Source organism: Nerophis lumbriciformis, linkage group LG25 (assembly GCF_033978685.3).
Source record: "Nerophis lumbriciformis linkage group LG25, RoL_Nlum_v2.1, whole genome shotgun sequence".
NCBI lineage: Eukaryota > Metazoa > Chordata > Actinopteri > Syngnathiformes > Syngnathidae > Nerophis > Nerophis lumbriciformis.
Window position 1 is genome coordinate 30831803 of NC_084572.2, and position 24769 is coordinate 30856571.

The 24769-nt window shown below is 37.4% G+C and overlaps 1 protein-coding gene across 2 annotated transcripts in view; it reads left to right on the forward strand.

The window, feature by feature from the left end:
• Positions 1 to 24769, forward strand: part of LOC133621806 (uncharacterized) — a 150893-nt gene that overhangs the window by 104307 nt on the left and 21817 nt on the right. For both annotated transcript variants that reach the window (XM_061984177.1, XM_061984176.1), the window contains exons 17-44: positions 300 to 353; positions 424 to 477; positions 543 to 596; positions 655 to 708; positions 789 to 842; positions 921 to 965; positions 8301 to 8354; positions 8426 to 8470; positions 8551 to 8604; positions 8694 to 8738; positions 8797 to 8850; positions 9016 to 9060; positions 9281 to 9334; positions 14902 to 14946; positions 15039 to 15200; positions 15277 to 15330; positions 15406 to 15459; positions 15536 to 15580; positions 15648 to 15701; positions 20084 to 20128; positions 20199 to 20252; positions 21265 to 21318; positions 23859 to 23912; positions 23990 to 24097; positions 24180 to 24269; positions 24338 to 24391; positions 24470 to 24577; positions 24652 to 24759. In XM_061984177.1, coding sequence (XP_061840161.1) covers positions 300 to 353; positions 424 to 477; positions 543 to 596; positions 655 to 708; positions 789 to 842; positions 921 to 965; positions 8301 to 8354; positions 8426 to 8470; positions 8551 to 8604; positions 8694 to 8738; positions 8797 to 8850; positions 9016 to 9060; positions 9281 to 9334; positions 14902 to 14946; positions 15039 to 15200; positions 15277 to 15330; positions 15406 to 15459; positions 15536 to 15580; positions 15648 to 15701; positions 20084 to 20128; positions 20199 to 20252; positions 21265 to 21318; positions 23859 to 23912; positions 23990 to 24097; positions 24180 to 24269; positions 24338 to 24391; positions 24470 to 24577; positions 24652 to 24759 — 1755 coding nt within the window. The remainder of the gene's footprint in view (positions 1 to 299; positions 354 to 423; positions 478 to 542; positions 597 to 654; positions 709 to 788; positions 843 to 920; positions 966 to 8300; positions 8355 to 8425; positions 8471 to 8550; positions 8605 to 8693; positions 8739 to 8796; positions 8851 to 9015; positions 9061 to 9280; positions 9335 to 14901; positions 14947 to 15038; positions 15201 to 15276; positions 15331 to 15405; positions 15460 to 15535; positions 15581 to 15647; positions 15702 to 20083; positions 20129 to 20198; positions 20253 to 21264; positions 21319 to 23858; positions 23913 to 23989; positions 24098 to 24179; positions 24270 to 24337; positions 24392 to 24469; positions 24578 to 24651; positions 24760 to 24769) is intronic.

The window sequence follows — 24769 nt, forward strand, 5'->3', positions numbered from 1 at the left end:
TTTTTAGGTGCGCCTTATAGTGCGGAAAATACGGTATATATGTATATGTATACGTGTATGTATATATATATATATATATATATGTATATAGTTACATTGCATGCAGTTGGCTTTTGGCCCCAATTTATTTAAGCCTACCACGGCCCCCCACTCAAAAAAATTTGGCACACCTGTTCTACACCAACAATCTTTTCTGCAGTCTGCAAATGTAACCAATTCGACAGAAGGGTCTTCTGTCGAATTTTCGAATTTAGTCACAAACATGTGACTAAAAGTACCTACTGTATAATCTCTCCTAGGGCAACCAAGGTCCATCAGGCCTGAAAGGGAACAGTGGAGAAATGGGACCCCCTGTAAGTAAACTGGTTGTCATAGCAACACACATTTTTCACTCTTAGTTTTAATACTGTGCTCCCTCCATAGGGTCCACCCGGAGCGACGGGTATGCCCGGACAGAATGGCCGTCTCGGGAAAAGGGTGCGCCTTTGACCTCATATTTACCCAGTCCCGGTCACAGAATGCAGCTAATTTTTGTGTGTTAGGGCCGAGCGGGGGCCGACGGCGGGCGCGGCGCTATCGGAGAGACGGGCGCAAAGGTGAGGACGACTCTCGCGGTGGTCGCACTCGTCTTGCTAAAACCGTCTCTCGTCGTAGGGGGACAGGGGATTCGACGGCTTGCCCGGTCTACCAGGAAACCAAGGACATAAAGTAAGCTGGCGCACTAAGCGGTCACGAAAAGCTACGCTCAGAATCTCATCCGACTAACGGCCATCTTTGCCTTCCCTCAGGGCGAGAGGGGCAAGCCAGGGCCGGTGGGTTCTGGAGGAGAGCTGGGAGAAAAGGTAGAAGTTGTGCTATTTTTGTCTGCGTCTGTGAGTAGGTGTCTTCTTGTTCTTAATATTGTATGTTGATATTTGCAGGGTTCTGAGGGGCCGCCTGGACCGAGAGGACAATCAGGCGATGCTGTGAGTGCCCACACACGTCTGAGGCTGAATGGCTGCTTGTTCTGCTCGTGTGCTTTGTTGACTTCCTTTACATGTGAACGCTAGCATCACAATCCTAGCAGGCAACAAACGCCAAACAAGAGAGCGCGAGGAGGCGGTCTCAGTCCGCTGACAAATGAGCTCTGGTGCGGTTTGGTTGAGAGCAGGGGTTCTTCATATTTTTGACCTCGGGGTCCAACTTTTGCACTACAGAGAGGCCGGGGGCCCACTTAAATATTAACACTGAATTAGTCATCTTACTCTTGATTAGGGATGATGTTTGATAAGAAATGATCGAGTTCGAGCCCATTATCGAATCCTCTTATCGAACCGATTCCTTATCGATTCTCTTATCGAATCCAGATATGTTGTTGTATATGGAAAAAAAAAACAATATTTGGTTTAACAAAAGCTCACTTTTATTTTATAAGAAAAAAAATAAATAAATAAATAAATAAATATTGACTGTTACCACCCTAAAAAAATATTGACTGTTGTTACCCAAAGTATATTAAGTGGGATTTTTCAGAAAAACAAATGTATACAGTAACACAAAAACAACCTGTCAATATTAATATAGTGTTAAATAAAATCAGTCCCTTGGGCACAAAACTGAAAATAATACAGCTCTCCAAAAAGTGCACTTCTGCTGCTATTGGAACATACTAACTACACACACTATGACACTAAGAACACCACAGTCATCAATCAACAATTCTTCCCCTTACATGAGAGCGAAGCCTGGCAATAATTGCATATTGCCTGTTCTGCCCTCACTATACGTGTTGAGGTTATACAGCTTGGGAGACAGCTAACAAACAATCCAAAGCAGATTAATCCATTTAGGCTCTTTATTGTTGTTGATCTTGCTTTGTCTTTTCCTATCTTTACTTTTGTCTTGCACTGGACTGTTTTTGTTTTTTTTAAACTGAAATACACACAATGACAAATGTATAAGCTACTGTATGTGATTCAATTAACATACTGAAATGTAATACACAATATGTAAATATTAGCTTCACACAAATATACAGTACTATCATCAAATACTTCTGAGTGTTGAAACTATTTCGATGGTGGAAATACACGACTGGCAGCCATTTTAAGTCCTCAAAACATCCATTGAAACAGTGCACAAAAATCGTTTTTCAATAAACATCTTACTATCAAACTTAACCACTTTCCACCTTAATATTGAGTTGCATAAACAAGTTAAACAGTTTACTTACAGACTTATCTTTTCCAAGGCTTGTAAGAGCTAACACAACTTGTCTACTTCTCAATTGTCTCAACCCGGAAGTGCCCAAACTAATGACGCGTAGTAATTTCATATCGCCACAAGGTGTCAGTAAGAATCTACAATCAAATGTGCATAACATTGCAGGTCCCACAGGGCATTTCCTGTACGTGGGAAGGGATTCGTTCCCAGGGATTCGAATAAAGAACCAACTCTTTTTCTTTACTCTAATGACCTCGATAACGGGAACCAGTTCTCAAAAAGGGATTTGAGTCCATGGAATCGGTTCTTTTCTTATCGAGCAACCGGGAGAACCGATTTCGAACATCATCCCTACTCTTGATTTTAATCATATTTGTAGAAGTTGCGTTCTCGCGGTCCCACTGATACATACGCCAGGTGATGCAGAGTTGACAAAGGTTTAATAGGGTTTTTCCACAGCTCATCAGACAAACGTTCGTTCTCGACTTTTCAGTCTCTCCCAATACTCCTCCCCCTCCTGCACCCGGCCGCTCACTGTTAAAGACAACAGATGATTAGATTAACAGGTACCACCTGTGAAATCTAATCACCTGCCAGCTGTGTCTCGCCGTCAGCACATGCCCCGCCCCTATCTGATGGTGCTCGTCCTCAGCACCATAAACAGCGCCGGTGACCTTTGCTCCTGCAAGCGCGCTGGCCACATCTCCCTCCACAATATTCAATAGTTATATTTAACCTACTTACAGTTAGCAATCTTGTCAAATGATATAATATCATATGTTAATCACAAAGATTATTGTCTATTTAACACAATGGTGTCCAAACTACGGCCTGTAGGCCAAATGCGGCCTGTCAAAGCCCTCACTTTGGCCCGCCAATTGTCAAAAATTAAGGAGTCTTACACACAGGGAGATTGCAGTTGTTTAATAGGTCTGACAATCTTGTAGCAGCTACTGTGTCACCATCTAGTGGACAATGTGAGTAATTCAGGTCAATGGCCTATAATTATGCTGTGAATAAATGTATACGCAGCATTAACTTATATGACCCAATGCAAACAACCTTACCGAGTCATGGTGCAACAAAAATAAAAATTCCAACCAGCACAAAATGTCAGCAGACATGGTCACACATAACACAACCTGCTCACTGAATTTTGTGGATATGATAAAAAATGTCCATGCACCATAAACAGAGCAAAATTATACCTATTTAAATCCATTACAAAGCATGATGGAAAAAATGTTAAACAATCTCCACACTTATCCACGTTTGGTGCGTTTTAACTGCTTGATACTTCTGATTGATTACAAAGCTTTAAGAATGTTGTTACAGAAGTAAACGAGGCAAAAGTCAACTTTCACATACCGTATTTTTCGGAGTATGAGTCGCACCGGAGTGTAAGTCGCACCTGCCGAAAATGCATAATAAAAAAGGAAAAAAACATATATAAGTCGCACTGGAGCCCGGCCAAACTATGAAAAAAACTGCGACTTATAGTCCAAAAAATACGGTACTCTTAATATCCATTTATATATATATTTACATGTGTGTGCGTGTATATATGAATATATATATATATATATATATATATATATATATATATTTATATTTATATATATATGAATATATATATATATATATATATATATATATATATATATATATATATATATATATATATAGTTACTTTACATGGCTTTCGGTCCTCAACCAAATGTATTTGCCCCTGAGTCAAAGAGTTTGGACAGCCCTGATTTAACACAAAAAACATAGGCTTAGGTCAGGCAGATTAAAAAACTAAATACTAACCAAGTATTCTGCATAAAAAGGGACTAAAAATAACTAAATCGATTGCGTTCAAAATGATTTTTTTCTGTCTGAACAAAATAATTTTGAACATACCCATAAACAAATGCCGAAAAAAAACGGATACATACAATGTTGTTGTTTTAAAAGAAATAAACTAAATTAATAATGTAAATATTTCCTAACTAAACTGCCAATGAAAAATAAAGTACAAATGAAAATTCCGTTTCACCACTTTAGTCATAATTTGTGCGCTTAAGAAACTTCTACAAAACGTGTTGATATTGTCTTTACTGCCGCAAGTGGTGGAAAAGTGTATTACAACTGAGTACCGCTGCGGCCCATACGGACCACAGCTGAGAAACAGATATTTTTTGGCGGCCCTCTCGGGGGGCCCTCTAAGAAATTCTGGTTTAGAGATCGACCGATTATTGGCGCCGATATTTGGCATTTTGATGTATTAACCTTTTTTTAATCAGTACCAGCCTTCTTTTTTTAAATTTTTTTTTAATTTATTTTTTTATACAATTAGAGCAGAAGTACATCATCAGATACAATATATACATGCCAGTATTTATTTAGGATATACAAATATTAGTGAAGTAGATAGTAATAAACACTGCTCAGTCACCAGCCCTTTTGCCCTGTTTGCCCCCTTTCAGTACGTCTTTTTTGCTTTCCTGTCAAAACTTCCTTTTTTGACGGGAAATCCAGTATTTGTCCTTCCTCCCCGGCATTCTACCGGCTCCGTTTTATTTGCTTCCGCGATTTGCAGCAACGGCGTCCGTTCAACAAACCTCGGCAACGCTTAGAGCGTGGGTTCACCAAAGGAGCGCGGTGAGTTTCATGTGTCGAGATTCAATCAAGTACTGTATTTTTCGTAGTATAAGTCGCTCCGAAGTATAAGTCGCACCAGCCGAAAATGCATAATAAAGAAGGAAAAAAACATATATAAGTCGCACTGGAGTATAAGTCGCATTTTTTGGGGAAATGTATTTGATAAAACCCAACACCAAGAATAGACATTTGAAAGGCAATTTAAAATAAATAAAGAATAGTGAACAACAGGCTGAATAAGTGTACGTTATATCAGTGGTCCCCAACCTTTTTGTAACTGCGGACCGGTCAACGCTTGAAAATTTGTCCCACGGACCGGGGTGGAGGGTATTTATTTATTTTTTTGTCATAAAAAAATACTATCATGTGTGCTTACAGACTGTATCCCTGCAGACTGTATTGATATATATTGATATATAATGTAGGAACCAGAAATATTAATAACAGAAAAAAACAACCCTTTTGTGTGAATGAGTGTAAATGGGGGAGGGAAGTTTTTGGGTTGGTGCACTGATTATAAGTGTATCTTCTGTTTTTTATGTTGATTTAATAAAAAAATAAAAGAATAAATTATTATTTATTTTTTATTTTTTATTTTTTATTTCTTGTGCGGCCCAGTACCAATCGATCTACGGTCCGGTACCGGGCCGCAGCCCGGTGGTTGGGGACCACTGCGTTATATGAGGCATAAATAACCAACTGAGAACGTGCCTGGTATGTTAACGTAACATATTATGGTAAGAGTCATTCAAATAGCTATAACATATAGAACATGCTATACGTTTACCAAACAATTTGTCACTCCTAATCGCTAAATCCCATGAAATCTTATACGTCTAGTCTCTTACGTGAATGAGCTAAATAATATTATTTGATATTTTATGGTAATGTGTTAATAATTTCACACATAAGTCGCTCCTGAGTATAAAAACTATGAAAAAAAACTGCGACTTATAGTCCAAAAAATACGGTACTGGATTTTTTTGTGTTTGGCCTTTAGTGTAAAGTTTGTGTAAATATCTTAACAAGTATGAAACTTATTATGTAAGTAATGAAGAGCAGGCAGCAACTCACACATTATCATACTTTCTGTAACATCCAGGAAAAAATTATGTTATCTTGAAAAATATCTCAACTATAATCTACGTAAAGGAGCCCAGAATTGTTTTTATTTTAATGTTCGCAATATTCCAGGGGGTAAACCTTACAATGTTTTAAATCCATAAACTGCTATAAAATTGTATAAAATTGAGTTGATGGCATGTTATTGTGATGTAGAGAAGTCCCATATTTTTACCAATTTTCCCACAAGATTCCCCATATTTTGAAATGTCCTCTTAGACACGCGTAATAAATGTGTTTCCAATCCAGTCCAATCCCCTTTATTTATATAGCACTATTAACAACAAAACTGTCTCCAGAGTGCTGCACATAAAAAAGAAACAATAAAAAGTAATCAAATTACAAGCATTTAAAATGAAACAAGTAAAATAATAATAATAACAGAATATATCTGAATATATATGTTATAAAATACATCAATAAAATAGAATAAAACAATAAAAATAAAAAAGAATCATTAAAATAGAATAAAACAATAAAAGACACAGATGACCACAAGACTCATGCCAATTTGAAAGCCAGAGAATAAAAGTGGATTTTAAGACGAGAATTAAAACATTCAACAGTGGGGGCCAGAACATTCCAAAGTTTAGGCCCAACAACAGAGAAGGCCCTGTCTCCCCTACTTTTAAGCCTCGTTTTAGGCCCCACAAGTTGGAACTGGCCCTCGGACCTCAACGTGCGAGCCTGAGCATAAATTTGGATGAGGTCCGTGATGTCCATTCAAAGCTTTAAAAACAAACAGTAAAATTTAAAAAAATCAATTCTAAAACGAACAGGAAGCCAATGCAGTGAAGCGAGAATCGAGGTGATGTGCTCCCTTTTTTTTGGTTCCCGTTAAAAGTCGGTGCCGCAGAGTTCTGGACTAACGGTAAACGTGACCTTGGACTTATTCCAGTGTCAAGTGGATTCCAGTAGTCCAGACGGAATGAGATAAAAGCCTGCATGACCTGTTAAAATTGTTTAAAAGATAGAAAAGATGTCATCTATTCTGTGTTATATGTGTTTTATGTTGCACGATTGCACCAAGAAAAATTCCTAGTTTGTGAACCCGTTCTCAAACAATGGCAATAAAAACTATTCTGATTCTGATTCTGAAAAGCCGAAGGTGATAAAAACTTGATTTAACAACAGCATTGATTTGTTCTGAATTTTTTTATTTATTTTGTTGGTAAAATCCCCGACTGTTTTGTGCTGCTAAATTAAAGACCAAAAAACAACTTAAAACCTTGTCCAGCTGTTTACTGACGTATAATATTCATGTTTAAGTAACTTTTACTGCAAATGAATATCGGCTACAAATATCGGAATGGAATGGAAAATGTGTTTTTTTGTCATGTGTATTATGTCACAAAGTAGCTTTTGGCACAATGTCAAATATACAAAGTATACCAAAAGTGTGAACTAGAGATGTCCGATAATATCAGACTGCCGATATTATCGGCCGATAAATGCTTTAAAATGTGATATCGGAAATTATAGGTATCGGTTTCAAAAAGTAAAATGTATGACTTTTAAAAACGCCGCTGTGTACACAGACGTAGGGAGGAGTACAGAGCGCCAATAAACCTTAAATCACATAATATCTACGGCTTTTCACACACACAGCTGAATGCAAAGCATACTTGGTCAACAGCCATACAGGTCACACTGAGGGTGGCCGTATAAACAACTTTAACACTGTTACAAATATGCGCCACACTGTGAACCCACACCAAACAAGAATGACAAACACATTTCGGGAGAACATCCGCACCGTAACACAACATAAACACCACAGAACAAATACCCAGACGCCCTTGCAGCACTAACTCTTCCGGGACGCTACAATATACACCCCCCGCCCCACACCTCAACCCCACCCCCCCCCAACCCCACCCATCTCAACCTCCTCATGCTCTCTCAGGGAGAGCATGTCCCAAATTCCAAGCTGCTGTTTTGACGCATGTTAAAAAAAATAATGCACTTTGTGACTTCAATAATAAATATGGCAGTGCCATGTTGGCATTTTTTTCCATAACTTGAGCTGATTTATTTTGGAAAACCTTGTTACATTGTTTAATGCATCCAGCGGGGCATCACAACAAAATTAGGCATAATAATGTGTTAATTCCACAACTGTATGTATCGGTATCGGTTGATATCTGAATCGGTAATTAAGAGTTGGACAATATCGGAATATCGGATATCAGCAAAAAAGCCATTATCGGACATCTCTAGTTTAATCATGTCGTCTTTGTGATTCGCATACAATAAAATATGATTTGCCAGTTGTTTGTTGTGCGGGGCGTCTATTTACCTGCAAGGACCAAACATGATGTGTGTTGCAGGGTTCGAGAGGTCTGAATGGCCCCAGAGGTCGTCCCGGGCCCCCGGGACAGGCGGTGAGTTTTCGAGTACACACACACACATACACACACTTTTAAATACCTGTCTCCTCGTTTTTCCCACGCAGGGCATTCGGGGAATCGATGGGGTTCAAGGTTCCAAGGGAAACATTGTGAGTGTTTTGAAGGCAGCTTCCTTACCTTCGGCGAGCTCCCATGATGATGCAATGTCATGTTTTTGTGTGTTTGTCAGGGGGCCCCTGGAGACATCGGAGCACCTGGACAGCAAGGCAACCCTGGAATTCTGGTACACACACACACACACACACACACACACACACACACACACACACAAAGAACACTATCACCTGTGACATATTTCCATATGTCCCTCAGGGCTTCCCTGGTCCTCAGGGGTTAGTGGGGTTGCCTGGAGACAAGGTACGAGAGAACACCTCTGGGATTGGTCGCAGGAGTTTGACTCATTTTTCTCTAATAGGGCCCTCAAGGGAAGAAAGGGATGCAGGGCTTACCTGGAATTGACGGACCTCCAGTAAGCACACATAACTGTAGAGTCTATTCTAGTCTATTCTTGGATTGGTTATTTTGGTGGAAATGCGGCTTTATTGTTGCATAGCAACAAGACCCCTTGCAACTTTTCCCTATACGAGGACAACAGTACCTCACTGACAAAATGTACACGTCCTTTTGTTAACAGGGCCACCCAGGAAGGGAAGGTACTCCAGGGGAAAAAGGTCTGCCGGTAAGAAATGGTCGTTGAACATGAACTTGATGGAGGAGTGAGGCGTCTAGATTTGATCTCATCTACGTTGAAAGTTGGTCTTTGTTGCCGCTGGAGGCGTGAGCGGAAAAAAAAAGATTTCTAATTAGCTCAAAAAACATTGGCATTAACAGCTGTGGCTATTAGCAACCTCCTGATGTAGTTTTTATTGTGTTTACTAAAAGTGCATGTTTGCTTACAGGGTCCCATGGGCGTGCAGGGGCCAGTCGGATACCCAGGACAAAGAGGAGTTAAGGTTGGAAATGCTTGTTTGTGTCTTTTGTAACTCCACCTTGCTCAGGGGTGGTTGTTTTTTATTTTGCACCTGATGTCCAATTCAGCCCAAAATATGAAGCCCTTGTCTATGTTTTTACTCCAGCAGTCTATCTTTTGAAAAAAAAGTACTTTAATTGTAAAATATGCTGACAGAAAAAAATTAAATATTAAATATTCTATCTTTTTTTTTAAGTTGACCTTTATTGTAAAATATGTAGACAGAAAAAACTAAATATTAAATATTTTTAAAAATACCTTAATTTTAAAATATGTAGACAGAAAACAATATCTTAAATGTTCTATCTTTTTTTTAAGTACCTTAATTGTAAAATATGTAGACAGAAAATGTTTTAATATTAAATATTAAAAATTTTTTTAAAGTACCTTAATTGTAAAATATGTAGACGGAAAAAAATAGATATAAAATATTATATCTTTTAAAAAAAAGTACCTTAATTGTAAAATATGTGGACAGAAAAAACTAAATATGAAATATTTTTAAAAATACCTTAATTGTAAAATATGTAGACAGAAAACAATATCTTAAATGTTATATCTTTTTTTTAAGTACCTTAATTGTAAAATATGTAGAAAGAAAATGTTTTAATATTAAATATTCAATTTTTTTTTAAGTACCTTAATTGTAAAATATGTAGACAGAAAAAAATAGATATAAAATATTATATATATTTTTTTAAAGTACCTTAATTGTAAAATATGTAGACAAAAAAATTAAATATTCAATATTCTATCTTTTTTTTTTTTTTAGTTTACCTTAATTGTAAAATATGTAGACAGAAAATAACGTAATATTAAATGTTCTATCTTTTTTTTAAAGGACCTTAATTGTAAAATATGTAAACAGAAAAAAATATCTTAAATATTATATCTTTTAAAAAAAGTATCTTAATTATAAAATATATACTCAGAAAATGTTTTAATATTAAATATTCCTTTTTTTTTTTTTAAATGTTACCTTAATTGTAAAATATGTAGACAGAAAAAAATTAAATATTCAATATGCTACCTTTTTTTAAAAGTTTACCTTAATTGTAAAGTATGTAGACAGAAAAGAACGTAATATTAATTATTCTATCTTTTTTTTAAAAGTACCTTAATTGTAAAATCAGTACAGAAAAATGTAAAAATATACAATACAAATATTAAATACTCTATCTGTTTAAAAAAAGTACTTTAATTGTAAAACAGGTAGACAGAAAAAATTAAACATTAAATATTCTATCTATTTTTTTAAATGCCTTAATTGTAAAATATGTAGAGTGAATTCTTTTGAAATATTTTATCTTTTAAAAAAAGTACCTTAATTGTAAAATATGTAGACAACATTTTTTTGTAATATATTCTATCTTTTAAAAAAGTACCTTAAATGTAAAATTAGTAGACCTAATTTTTTTTTTAAATATTCTATCTTTTAAAAAAGTACCGTGATTGTAAAATATGTAGACAAAAATAATAGATATTAAATATTATATCTTTAAAAAAAAAGTACCTTAATTATAAAATATGTTACAGAAAATAATTAAATATTAAATATTCTATTTTTTTTTTTTTAAGTACCTTAATTGTAAAATATATAGACAGAAAAAAATCAATATTAAATATTCTATCTTTTTTTTTTAAAGTACCTTAATTGTAAAATATGTAGACAGAATTTTTTTTTAATATTAAATAATTTATCTTTTTTTTTTTAAACCATCATAATTGTAAAATATGTAGACAGAATTTTTTTATTGTTTTTATTTATATTTTATATTTAAAAAAAATTACTTTAATTGTAAAATATATTGACAGAAACAAAATGTTAATATTAAATCTAATATATATATTTTTTAAATGACCTTAATTGTAAAATATGTAGATAGAAAAAAATTTAATGAAATATGAAATATTCTATCTTTTTTTAAAAAGTACCTTAATTGTAAAATATATAGACAAAAAAAATGTAAATATTAGATTGTTTTGATCTGGGAAAAATGTAAATAGAGATGCTCCAATTGGTCGGTCACCGATTAATGCCTTTCAAATTTCCTACAAGTATTATTATCATCACTGGAAAACGAGGCTAATTATATTACACACCACGTGAGAACAAGTGGGAGGAGCGGACAAGAAGGCATGCTGAACTAGCCACTTAGACAGACCTGGACAAAATACGGCCCGTTTAAAGTTTTCAGTCTGGCTCGTCGAACATTTTTAAACTTTTTTTTTTTTTTACCTTTAACATCGAAACTATGAATGTGCAGTGCAGTTTGTAAATGACTGTAAGTCCTAAACTATTGAACATATTCCAATGGTTGGAATCTTCACTTTTAAATGGCATACAGGTTATTCCGTCATCATTAGGCCTGCGTCTCAGCATCTCCGTCACAGCACAGTTTGTTTGCAGAGTAGCCAGCCCGAGACACAGATGTCACCAACAGACGCAGAAACAGATTTTTCCAACAAAGTAAATTCCCCCAACCAAATTCTTGGGGTGATGATTCGATTCTTGATTCACACCAATTTTCTCATTTTATTATTTTTATTTTATATATATATATATATATATATATTACGGTTGTCAAAAATGTTTTGGATTTCTTTTGATTATTCACGATTCTTATTTGTAACGATTCCTAATTGATTCAAAAAATCAAAAATCGATTTGAAAAAAATTATAATAATTTATTTTTCAATCTGTCCTGTTCAGCCACTCAGACAAATCATATTGTTGATGTAGATTATCATATCTGCTGTACATATTTACTTAAGAAAAGAGAAGTGTTGCATACTTACTTGTTGCCTACTTGTACTTAACTTTATTAAATGTTTGGGTAGCATTTAATCAAACAAAAACAGTTTTCTTCTAAATACTATAGAAATCAATCAGAGCTGTTAATCTATTTTATGGAGGAATGTAGTTAATCATAGAACTGGCACCCAATGTTATTAAAAAAAAGTATTGATTTTGAATCAAAAACAGTACTATACTCTGTTTGAAAAGTACCGGTTAGCAATAAAAAAAAATTTACAGGCATGATGGCGCATCGTTGTCACATCGTGACATTGCTGGTTTCACGAGCAGCGGAGCATGTTCGGCAGCGCACAATCACAGAGTACTTACAAGCAGACACAGTGTGTAGATAGAAAAGGGAGAACGGACGCATTTTGGCTTAAAAACTAACGATAAAGGTGAACCTCTAACACTGAAACGCCCTCAGGAAGAGGTGCTTTAAAACATGGCTAGCTAGCTAGCGGCTAATGTCCATCCGCAATCGGCAGTGTTTTAGCTACTTCTAAATCACTAATCCTCGCCTCCATGGCGACAAATAAAGTACGTTTCTTACCAGTATAATCCCTGCAGGACGAGGAATAGTTAAGCATGTTTCACTACACACCGTAGAAGGATACAATAGCTCACTGCCGTCACAATGTAAACAAACGCCACGGGTGGATCTACACCTGACATCTACTGTAATGATGTCAGGTACAAGAGCGTATGTAGTCGATACTACTATGATTACATCAATATTTTTTATCGTCACAAAATCTTTTTTTAATTTTTATTCATATTATATTCATAAACTCAGCAAATATGTCCCTGGACACATGAGAACTTAAATTATGACCAATGTATGATCCTGTAACTACTTCGTATCGTAATGATACCTAAATTTGTGGTATCATCCAAAACTAATGTAAAGTATTCACACAACAGAGGAATAAGTGGTTATTACATTTTAACAGAAGTGTAGATAGAAGGTTCAAGGGTTTTATTCGTCACATGCAGAATACACCACAGTGAAATGCTTTTTTCCATGCTCTTCAGATATTGCGTACAGTGGGATCCAAACACTAGTTGCTGAATCTAATACACTAAATACAAAAAAAATTCAACAAAAGAATACAACAATTTGAATAGAACACGTTGAAACGGAAAAATAAGCAGATATTAACTAAATGAACAAGTAGATTAATAATCAGTTTTTACAGCTTGTTCTTTATATTTTTGACAAAATAATAGAATGGAAAATGACACAATATGTTACTGCATATGTCAGCAGACTAAATTAGGAGCCTTTGTTTGTTTACTTACTACTAAAAGACAAGTTGTCTAGTATGTTCACTATTTTATTTAAGGACAAAATTGTTCTTCGATTGCAATAAGAAACATATGTTTAATGTACCCTAAGTTTTTTTGTTCAAATAAAGCCAATAATGCTATTTGTTGTGCTCCCCTTTATTTCAAAAAGTATCGGAATACATTTTGGTACCGGTACCAAAATATTGGTATCGAGACAAACCATAAATATATATATATATATATAAAAGTATGTATATATATATATATATATTTTTTTTATATATATATATTTTTTATATATATATATATATATATATATATATATATATATATATATATATATATATATATATATATATATATATATATATATGCATATATGCACAAAAAAAAAAATGCATATATATAAATATATATATATATATATATATATATATATATATATATATATATATATATGCATTTTTCTTGTTTTGTTTGTTTGTTTTTTGTTTTAATACATTTTTTAAAATTATATATCGATTCAGATGTGAATCAATTTTTGGTGCGGCTCAGTAAATAGTAGTTTTTACTTTTGTTTAGTTTGTGTACTATTGACTTCGTTTAGATCAGACAATTGTATGTAATTAAAGAGAAGACTGAACTGGTTCAAATACTGTATTGATATTGTCACACTGTAAATATCAGTCACAATCATACTTGACAACCCTCCCGATTTTACCGGGAGACTCCCAAATTGCAGTGCCCCTCCCGAAAATCTCCTGGGGCAACTACTCTCCCGAATTTCTCCCGATTTCCACCTGGACAACTATATTGGGGGCGTGCCTTTAGCGTCCTCTACAACCTGTCGTCACGTTCGCTTTTCCTCCATTCAAACAGCGTGCCGGCTCAGCCACATAATATATGCGGCTTTTACACACACATAAGTGAATGCAAACGCATACTTGGTCAACAGCCATACAGGTCACACTGACGGTGGCCGCATAAACAACTTTAACACTGTTACAAATATGCGCCACACTGTGAACCCACACCAAACAAGAATGACAAACACATTTCGGGAGAACATCCGCACCGTTACACAACATAAGCACAACAGAACAAATACCCAGAATCCCTTGCAGCACTAACTCTTCCGGGACACTACAATATACCCCCCCCCCTCCCAATCTCCCGAATTCGGAGGTCTCAAGGTTGGCAAGCATGGTCACAATAAATGCAGTTAGAAAAATAAATGTACAGTTAATAATGATTTTGTGCTCCTTTGTGTATTGGAAACATAGAAAACCAATCCACACGGTGCCTGGTAGGATACATATTATTCGTCTTCAGGCATGTTCTTCATGTTTAAAACACAGTTGGATCAGGCTGAGTTGAGGATGGTTAAATTTGCAGCCTGATTTAGAGTCGGTAACTTCGTGGTGACCTGACCTCCCGTCTTCTGTGTCCCTTACTTTGGACAGGGAGCAGATGGAGTCCGCGGACTAAAGGGCAGCAAAGGTGAGAAGGTGAGCTATCCTGAGCGTTCGTGTCCGTGACACATCCGATCAACTGCCATCTGGGTTGGATGTCATCTCTGGTAACATTCTGTCGCCAAAAGGGAGAGGACGGTTTCCCCGGCGCCAAGGGGGAGATGGGAGGCAAAGGGGACGGCGGAGACAACGGCGCTTCGGGAGGACGTGGAGAGGACGGACCCGAGGGACCCAAAGGACAGATGGGAGCTCAAGGAGAAGCAGGACCTCTGGGTATTTCTGGAGAGAAGGTGCAGAGTCCAGGGCTCACAAAGTAACAAGAAAAAGAAAAAGCGTTGGAAAAGTGTTGCTATTTTTTTTTTGTAGGGGAAACTGGGAGTGCCTGGACTGCCAGGATATCCTGGACGACTGGGACCAAAAGTAAAATACATTTGATGTCACGGAGATATGTTGATTTATTTGTTCACGAGAGCTAACCTCGAGGTCTATTCTCAGGGCGGTGATGGCTTCCCTGGTTCACTGGGACCGCCTGGAGAAAAAGGCAAAAAAGTGAGTCCCAAACACAAGACAGGACTTGAGTCTAGAAGGCTTTTCCTACCGTCTGATCTCGTGTGTCGTTACCCAGGGTCCCTTAGGACCAGCAGGGAGCGCCGGCCAGAGGGGTCCAAACGTGAGCACCTAATATAAAATGGGATCACACAGCAAACACAAATTAAATATTGTACTTGTCCTTTCAGGGAGCACGTGGGGCCAGAGGGGCCAGGGGTCCTACAGGAAAATCTGGAGAAAAGGTCAGTTGACCCACCTCTTATGTCTGTATTTAAAAGGGAACTGCACTTTTTTATTTATTTTGCCTATCACTCACAACTAGAGATGTCCGATAATGGCTTTTTTGCCGATATTCCGATATTGTCCAACTCTTAATCACCGATTCCGATATATACAGTCGTGGAATTAACACATTATTATGCCTAATTTTGTTGTGATGCCCTGCTGGATGCATTAAACAATGTAACAAGGTTTTCCAAAATAAATCAACTCAAGTTATGGAAAAAAATGCCAACATGGCACTGCCATATTTATTATTGAAGTCACAAAGTGCATTATTTTTTTAACATGCCTCAAAACAGCAGCTTGGAATTTGGGACATGCTCTCCATGAGAGAGCATGAGGAGGTTGAGGTGCGGGGGGGAGGGGGGGTAGCGGGGGGTGTATATTGTAGCGTCCCATAAGAGTTAGTGCTGCAAGGGGTTCTGGGTATTTGTTCTGTTGTGTTTATGTTGTGTTACGGTGCGGATGTTCTCCCGAAATGTGTTTGTCATTCTTGTTTGGTGTGGGTTCACAGTGTATTTATTTGTAACAGTGTTAAAGTTGTTTAGACGGCCACCCTCAGTGTGACCTGTATGGCTGTTTACCAAGTATGCATTACATTCACTTGTGAGTGTGTCAAAAGCTGTAAATATTGATTGGGCCGGCACGCAAAGGCAGTGCCTTCAAGGTTTATTGCCGCTCTGTACTTCTTCCACATCCGTGTACACAGCGGCGTTTTAAAAAGTAATAAATTTAACTTTTTAAACAGATGCCGATAATTTTGAAACCGATACTGATCATTTTAAAGCATTTATCGGACTACCGATATTATCGGACATCCCTACTCACAATCCTTATGTAAGACAAAAACATGTCTTTCTTTTTTAAGCATTCTAAGTTATAAATAAACACGAGTAAAAGTCAGCTAACAATGGAGCTAATTCCGCCTGTAAGCGCTCTAAAAGCATCCGAAAACCTCCGTCAATGTCATATACACGCTGTAATTACATATGTATTGTAGTAACAAGAACACTCGTATTAACTTGTAATATTTACATTTTTGCTCATTTTAAGCATATGGCATATGGCATATATCAGGACTACTTTGGGACAAATGATGATCCTGAATATAAGGAGGATGAGCTACATGTTTGAAAAGCAGTGTGCTAAACAGATGCAGCTTCAGCGAAACACTAAGCATCATGTGGCAGTATTGCTAGGCGCTAAGCAAGAAATACAGACTACGAACATAATAAAACAATCACTTACTGTACAATATCTGCTCTCACTGGGATGCCGACTAATGGGGTGTTTATATCTTCCCGTTTTGATAAAGAATTAATTTATAATCCTCATGAAGGATTGGAAAAAAAGTGCCGCAAACGAGTGTCTTATGTGTCTTTCTCGCCATCTCCGGCGAGACGGACCGCTTGTGTCTGCAGAGATCACTTTGTAAAATGTTTGTTTGAACATTTGATTTGTTCGAGAAACTTTATGTGATGCAATCAAGTTTATTATCTGCTGTATTAGTAGTGTTTGAGAGCAGAACTAAACACAAAAAAGGGGCAAAAGATCGCATTAGTTTGTGTTCTTTTGTGGTTGCTACGCCTAAATATAACTAGAAGACCTGCTTGTGCAGATAAACCAAAGTCATGTTAACGCCTAGTAATAAATATTGTGATTGTTAGTCCAATCCGCCATATTTTCTTTGTTGATTTTCATAAGAGAAACTAAAAGCTTAGTTGTTGTTGTGCAGGAAAGACAAGTGATTTTTTTCTACACGGATGGGTCTAAATTCTCGGTTTATGGCCACATCCTATACAGATGAGAGGCATGATTTATAATATAGATTTAACTTTCACCAACTCAGAGGCGACGCAGCAGCTCACCGACTCAATATGTCAATTGCTAGGTTGTAATCACATGACGTAGCGGCTAGGGATGTCCAATAATGACTTTTTTGCCGATATTCCGATATTGTCCAAATCTTAATTACCGGTACCGATATCAACCGATGCCGATATATACAGTCGTGGAATTAACACATTATTATGCCTAATTTGGACAACCAGGTATGGTGAAGATAAGGTCCTTTTTAAAAAAAAATTATAAAATAAAATAAAATATATAAATTAAAAACATTTTCTTGAATAAAAAAAACAGTAAAACAATATTTAAACACTTACATAGAACCTAGTAATTAATGAAAATTAGTAAAATGAACTGTTAAAGGTTAGTACTATTAGTGGACCAGCAGCACGCACAATCATGTGTGCTTACGGACTGTATCCCTTGCAGACTGTATTGATATATATTGATATATAATGCAGGAACCAGAATATTAGTAACAGTAAGAAACAACCCTTTTGTGGGAATGAGTGTAAATGGGGGAGGGAGGTTTTTTGGGTTGGTGCACTAATTGTAAGTGTATCTTGTGTTTTTTATGTTGATTTAATAAAACAAACAAAAAAACGATAATAAAAAAAACGATACCGATAATTTCCGAAATTACATTTTAGAGCATTTATTGGCCGATATTATCGGACATCTCTATAAGCGGCACATCCGGGTTTCAGGCGATGGTCTAAAGTCCCATTAGGCTACTGTTTATTCACCTGCATCAGTGCAGATTTGGACGTATTTTGAAAATTTTGGAGGCAAATATAAAAGCAATCATGAAAAAATATTTAAAATGGGATGGAGTGGATTTGTACGCTCTTAAGTAAAATCATTTTGAAAGATTTAAACCATTAATCATCACCAATACGTTACTGCTCGCCTCGACCTCACTTCTTCTGACACTCACAAGGATTTAGAGAAGAAAATATTGGAGGCACGTCATGTCTTTACAAATTAAGCATTAATCGGTGAAATTCAAAGTTAGATTTATTTGTGCATCGCTGAGCAACGTATTTGATTGACATAACGAGTGCCGTGCTGCCGTGATCGTGACGCTAATGAGAATTAAGTTTGTTTGCAGTTGATTTTCTGCTACAAATATTAGTGTCATCTACAATTCATATCTGCAGTTGTTTTTATGCTGTGAACTTCATATTTTGTCTCATTATTTCGCTATAAATGTTTCTGTTGTTCAGCAATGTTTGCTAGCAATATCAAGATTCAGTATATGCTGCTGAGCCTACCAGAGATTTATTCTTCTACTTTATTAATACTATGAAGGATTTTTTCTTGATGCTAACAAATAGCACCAAAGACGCTATAATGTGGTCATCCATGTAGGAAAAATCACTTTTCTTTCCTGCACAACAACAACTAAGATTTTAGGTTCTGTTATGAAAATCAACAAAGAAAATACGGTGTATTGAACCAACAATCACAATATTCATTACTTGGCGTTAACATGACCTTAGTTTATTTGCACAAACAGGTCTTCGTAGTTATATTTAGGCGTAGCAACCACAAAAGAACACAAACTAATGCGATCTCTTGCCCTTTTTTATGTTTAGTTCTGCTCTCAAACACTACTAATACAGCAGATAATAAACTTGATTGCATCACAGACAGTTTCTCGAACAAATCAAATGTTCAAACAAACATTCTACAAAGTGATCTCTGCAGACACAAGCGGTCCGATTGTATTCCACAAGATGATGAAAGTGATGTTTTTAAGAGCTATTTCCTTCGACGCACTTTGGTTTTTTCCCTGACTTTATTACCTTTATGAACCACTTAATTCTATGAAAGCTCTTTCCTATCTCTCTATTTGAACGACCGGAACAGCCAAGAACAGAACAACAATTTGATGTTTTCTGCTCTAACTATACACTCACTCTCACTTGTTTTCATGCTGTGCTCAAGCTGCTTGACCATCGTGTGAATTAAGCTGCAAAGAAGAAAAACGGACGCGACGTCATATGCAACCCAGCAATATAGCAGCATAAGCTAGCTAGCTCGCTGTGATCACAGCGCCGCTACAAATAGTTTGTCTGCAATAGCGCTTATAATAACAATATCGCTAATACTTGGAGTATTGTTGGCGGTTTTTAGATGTTTTCTTAGAGGGCTTTATGGGCGGAATAATGTACTCCCGTTAGCTGTATTGTTAGCCATCGCGTACTTGCAATATTTTGGGTCTTAGAATACATTTCATTTTCATTTCATTCATGTATTCATTTATTTCAGGCAATGACACGGAAAAAGTACAAGGTAGACAACATATAATAATATTAATTAATATAACGCAAAAGGGAATGTACAATATGCAATATGCATAAAAAAAGAAAAACATGTGTGTTCATGTTTTACATTAGGGTTGTGAATTATAGGCAAAATTCCCCCAAAAAAGTGCAGTTGCCCTTTAAATACTTTATTATAACGGTCCGTTTTTTGCACATTTTCTCAGGGTGCGTCTGGACACGATGGCCCTCCAGGATCTTTGGGAGAGAGGGTAAAAGAGGGTGGACTGATGGATGAAACAGTTGATTGGTTGGTATATTGATGAACTGATACATTTTAAGGGACCACAAGGACCTACTGGTAGGAGTGGAGAGCCTGGACCGAAAGGAGCGACTGTGAGTTCCTTTACAGCAGGGGTGTCAAACTCGTTTTCATTGAGGGCCACAGCGCAGTTTTCACTGCCCTCAGAGGGTCGCTTGCAACAATAGATAATTTATAAATATAAATATATATAATATGTATATATTTGTTAGGTCAGGAAAATACACAGAGGCTATTTCATCCCTACAAGCCTGTTTTGCAGGTTACCCTGCTCTTCAGGGGATTTTTGTGTATATATATATATATATATATATATATATATATTTATTTTTTATTTTTTTAATTTTTTTTATATTTTATATAAGTATTATTATATTTTATAAAATATTTTGTTATATTTATCATATAATGTTTTGTTATATTTATTATATAATATATATCTCATATTTATATATATATATACATATAATCCGCCTCACAATATTATTGCACAATTGCCAATGCATGTTATTACTATATATTTTTATTGCGTACACTAAAAATAAATCTGTACATTTTACGGTGCCACATTTTTTTTCATGGTAAAATTCTGGTGATGGAGTTTCCAGTTTTTTTTTACTTTTAAAATTTGCAGTTGGTATCTTTACGGTTTATTACTGTAAATGGACAAAACGGCACCACATTTTTTTTACGGTAAAATTCTAGCGATTGGGCTGCCAGTTTTGTTTTTTTTTGCCGTAAAATCTATTGTTATTGAGTCAAGCAGATATTTAAATACTAATTTTTTATGTAACAACTAATGTTTAAATGTATGATAATACAATATGTGTGACAATATTAGACAGTAAAGTTTAAAAGATGATCAATTACACACAGAACATGTATTTTTTCAAATTGCACAGAACGAATATAATTAGCAAGAAAAGAGAAAGTACTTTATTGATGCGTGTTATTTCCAGACTTTGATGGGCCGCATAAAATGACGTGGCGGGCCAGATATGCCCCCCGGGCCTCGAGTTTGGTACCTGCGCTTTATCATATAACGAGATGGTTGACACAGTTTTTCAACTTGACATGCTCATGCAGGGTCCAGGCGGGAAAGATGGTCTTCCAGGACACCCGGGTCAGAGAGGAGAGGCGGTAAGTGAGGATAAATAACTGACTAAAGCCATTTAGCAGTACTTAAAACTATAAATTACACCAATACTGTCTTTGTCTTCGAAACTTCATAGCTGAATCTGATTTGTTGGATTTTTGGGAATGTTTTTTTCTATTCTAGCAAGAGCGCAACTATTACAAAAGAAACATATCTTATTCTGGAATTTTTACACCTCAAAAAAGGCTAAACATCAACATACAGTAGAGATTGGATGGTTTAATGAGCTCTTTGGGACCCCAGCACCGACCGGGCCGGCTTTAGTTCTAGGAGAGCACCGAGAAGACGACCAAACTTAATTACAGGTATACAAAGCAGGGGTGTCCAAACTTGAGGGCTGCTTACAGAAAAATTGAAGGATGCAGAGGCCACTCTGATACGTTTTGCCATAAAAGATCCATCCGCTTGTCCCTACGGGTGCCTATCCCAGCTGTATTCGGGCGAAAGGCGGGGTACACCCTGGACAAGTCGCCACTAATGGCAGGGCCAACACAGATAGACAGACAACATTCACACACTAGGGCCAATTTAGTGTTGCCAATCAACCTATCCCCAGGTGCATGTTTTTGGAGGTGGGAGGAAGCCGGAGTACCCGGAGGGAACCCACGTAGTCACGGGGAGAACATGCAAACTCCACACAGAAAGACCCCGAGCCCGGGGCATCGAACCCAGGACCTTTGTATTGTGAGGCACATGCACTGCCACGGTGCTGCCCGCCATAAAGGATATGAAGGGATATCTCAATTTTCCAATTGGATTGTTTCTAACAACCACAATCTCAATTTGTAGCATGCACATTTATGACAAATTTGGAATTATGATATTTTGAACATGCTTCTCAGCAAAAACAGATAACAAAAACATCCTTCCATCCATTTTCTACCGCTTATTCCCTTCGGGGTCGCGGGGGGCGCCTGAGCCTATCTCAGCTACAATCGGGCGGAAGGCGGGGTACACCCTGGACAAGTCGCCACCTCATCGCAGGGCCAACACAGATAGACAGACAACATTCACAAAAATAGACTAAACCTATTTGGTGCCAGCCAGGTCCTAGAAATGAGTGAAAACAGATGAGTTTTTTGTTTATTCCATTGCTGTAAGTAATTAATTTCATCCTTTTTTTGGGTGATCCCTAGACAAGGGACAAGTTTACAAGTTTACTTAGACCGCCACATAATGACATTGTTAAAGGAATATTCTCCCACCTTTCAGCAAAATGGAACGCCTTGGAAGTTACCTACTTTAGCCTTCGTTTTGTTCAAACACAATGATCTCACCCTATTTCTTATCTCTGCACACACACACACACACACACATTATTCAGTATTTTGTATTTTTTATAGCGTTTTGTATATTGTACAAGATTGCTTATTATTTTTATTGGATAGTAGTCTGTTTATATCAAGTGTTAGTTTTTTCTTTATTACCTCTGTAATTCATTTTTACCCCATATTTGTTCCCACTACCGCACCTTAAGTTGGAGTCCTTAATCTTGTTATATGCAAATATAATGACAATAAAGTCCATTCTATTCTATTCTATTCTCTGTAGTTTTAATGTAGTCACGATGCACCAGGTGCAAAAATGTGTGTCTGCTCAGCACACTCGCTAAGTTAAATTTCAGTTTTCATCTCCTCCAAGGCTGAGCTGCCTTGAGAGTGGATTTTTACACTCTTAAGTAAAATCATTTTGAAAGATTTAAACCATTAATCATCACCAATACGTTACTGCTCGCCACTGAGAGCCATGTGAGTTGATCTATATTTATTTCTCTTTAGGTTGTCTTTATTGTTAAAAATGTCCCAGTGTTATGCAGAGGTGTATAACAGATGTTGATCAGTGAGAAGCACTGATAAACAATTTTGTGGGGGGGGGGATTTGGACTGGTTCCATTTTTTCTTTGTTATTTTGTTATGGGGACAGCGTGGCGAAGTTGGTAGAGTGGCCGTGCCAGCAATCGGAGGGTTGCTGGTTACTGGGGTTCAATCCCCACCTTCTACCATCCTAGTCACGTTCGTTGTGTCCTTGGGCAAGGCACTTCACCCCTTGCTCCTGATGGCTGCTGGTTAGCGCCTTGCATGGCAGCTCCCGCCATCAGTGTGTGTGTGAATGGGTGAATGTGGAAATACTGTCAAAGCACTTTGAGTACCTTGAAGGTAGAAAAGCGCTATACAAGTATAACCCATTTATCATTTGTTTGTTTTTGTGTTATGTTCTCATCCAGGACGTCTTTATTTTCTTTATTTTTATTTTGCAAATCGGCCCCAAGCCGCACTTTGGACACCCCTGGTGTAGAGGAAGTAAATGAAAGACGTCCCTCTTCTCGGAATATTTTCCCATCACATCCACTGTAGGCGGGGATCCTTGGGTACTCAACCCGAGGGTCCGATGATTTGGCTGCAAGGGTGATGGTTGAACTTCCAAATCAAATAGTCGACCATTTTAAGACATTCCTTAACTAAATAAATATAATCAAATGCAAAAAAACACAGTAAGACACTCGCCGTCTTGTTTTTGGTTGAAGGGATTCCAAGGGAAGACGGGACCTCCAGGACCCTCTGGAGTGGTGGGGCCACAGGTGAGCCCTAAAACTCAAGTCATTTCTGCAACATTTCTGTGTTTGCTTTTGAGTCAATCATGGTTTGCGTCTTTCAGGGTAAATCAGGCGAGCCCGGCCCCACAGGGGACCGAGGCCACCCAGGGGCGCCAGGTGTACCCGGAGAGCACGGTTTGCCTGGATCAGCTGGCAAGGAAGGCGGAAAGGTGGGTTTTGAAATCTACTCTCCCGGATCATCATCACATTACCGCTGAGTCAGCCGTCTTATAACGTGTTACTGGTCCTCAGGGTGATCCAGGTTTACCAGGAACATCTGGGAAGAACGGCCCCACAGGTCTGAAAGGCTTCAGGGGGAGCAGAGGAGCTCCTGGAATAATGGTAACCTCACTCATACACACTTTATTTCAGCTGCTTGCTACATTATTGTTGGGTTTGATGGTTCACAGGGGCCTCCTGGTCTGAAAGGAGGTTCAGGACCTTCTGGAGCCTCAGGTGCCATTGTAAGTTGCACAATTCCTTTTAAATGCAAACTTTAGAATTCACCACAACAGACGATTAGTAAAAATCCCTGTTGGTAGGGGCCAACCGGCGAGCGAGGTCCTCCTGGGTCAGCAGGTGCCATCGGACAGCCGGGACGCTCAGGAGCCATTGGAGGACCCGGACCTATGGGAGAGAAGGGCGAGCCTGTAATGAAGACACACTCCCGGTGGTACCAATACTCAAAGGAACCATTTGTGTGACCTGTGTGTGTGTGTTACAGGGGGAGAAGGGTCCGATTGGACCTTCGGGCCAGGATGGAGAACAGGGACCAGGCGGGATGCTTGGAGGTGCAGGTTCTGCAGGACCAGCAGGAGACGATGGAGATAAGGTAATGTGTC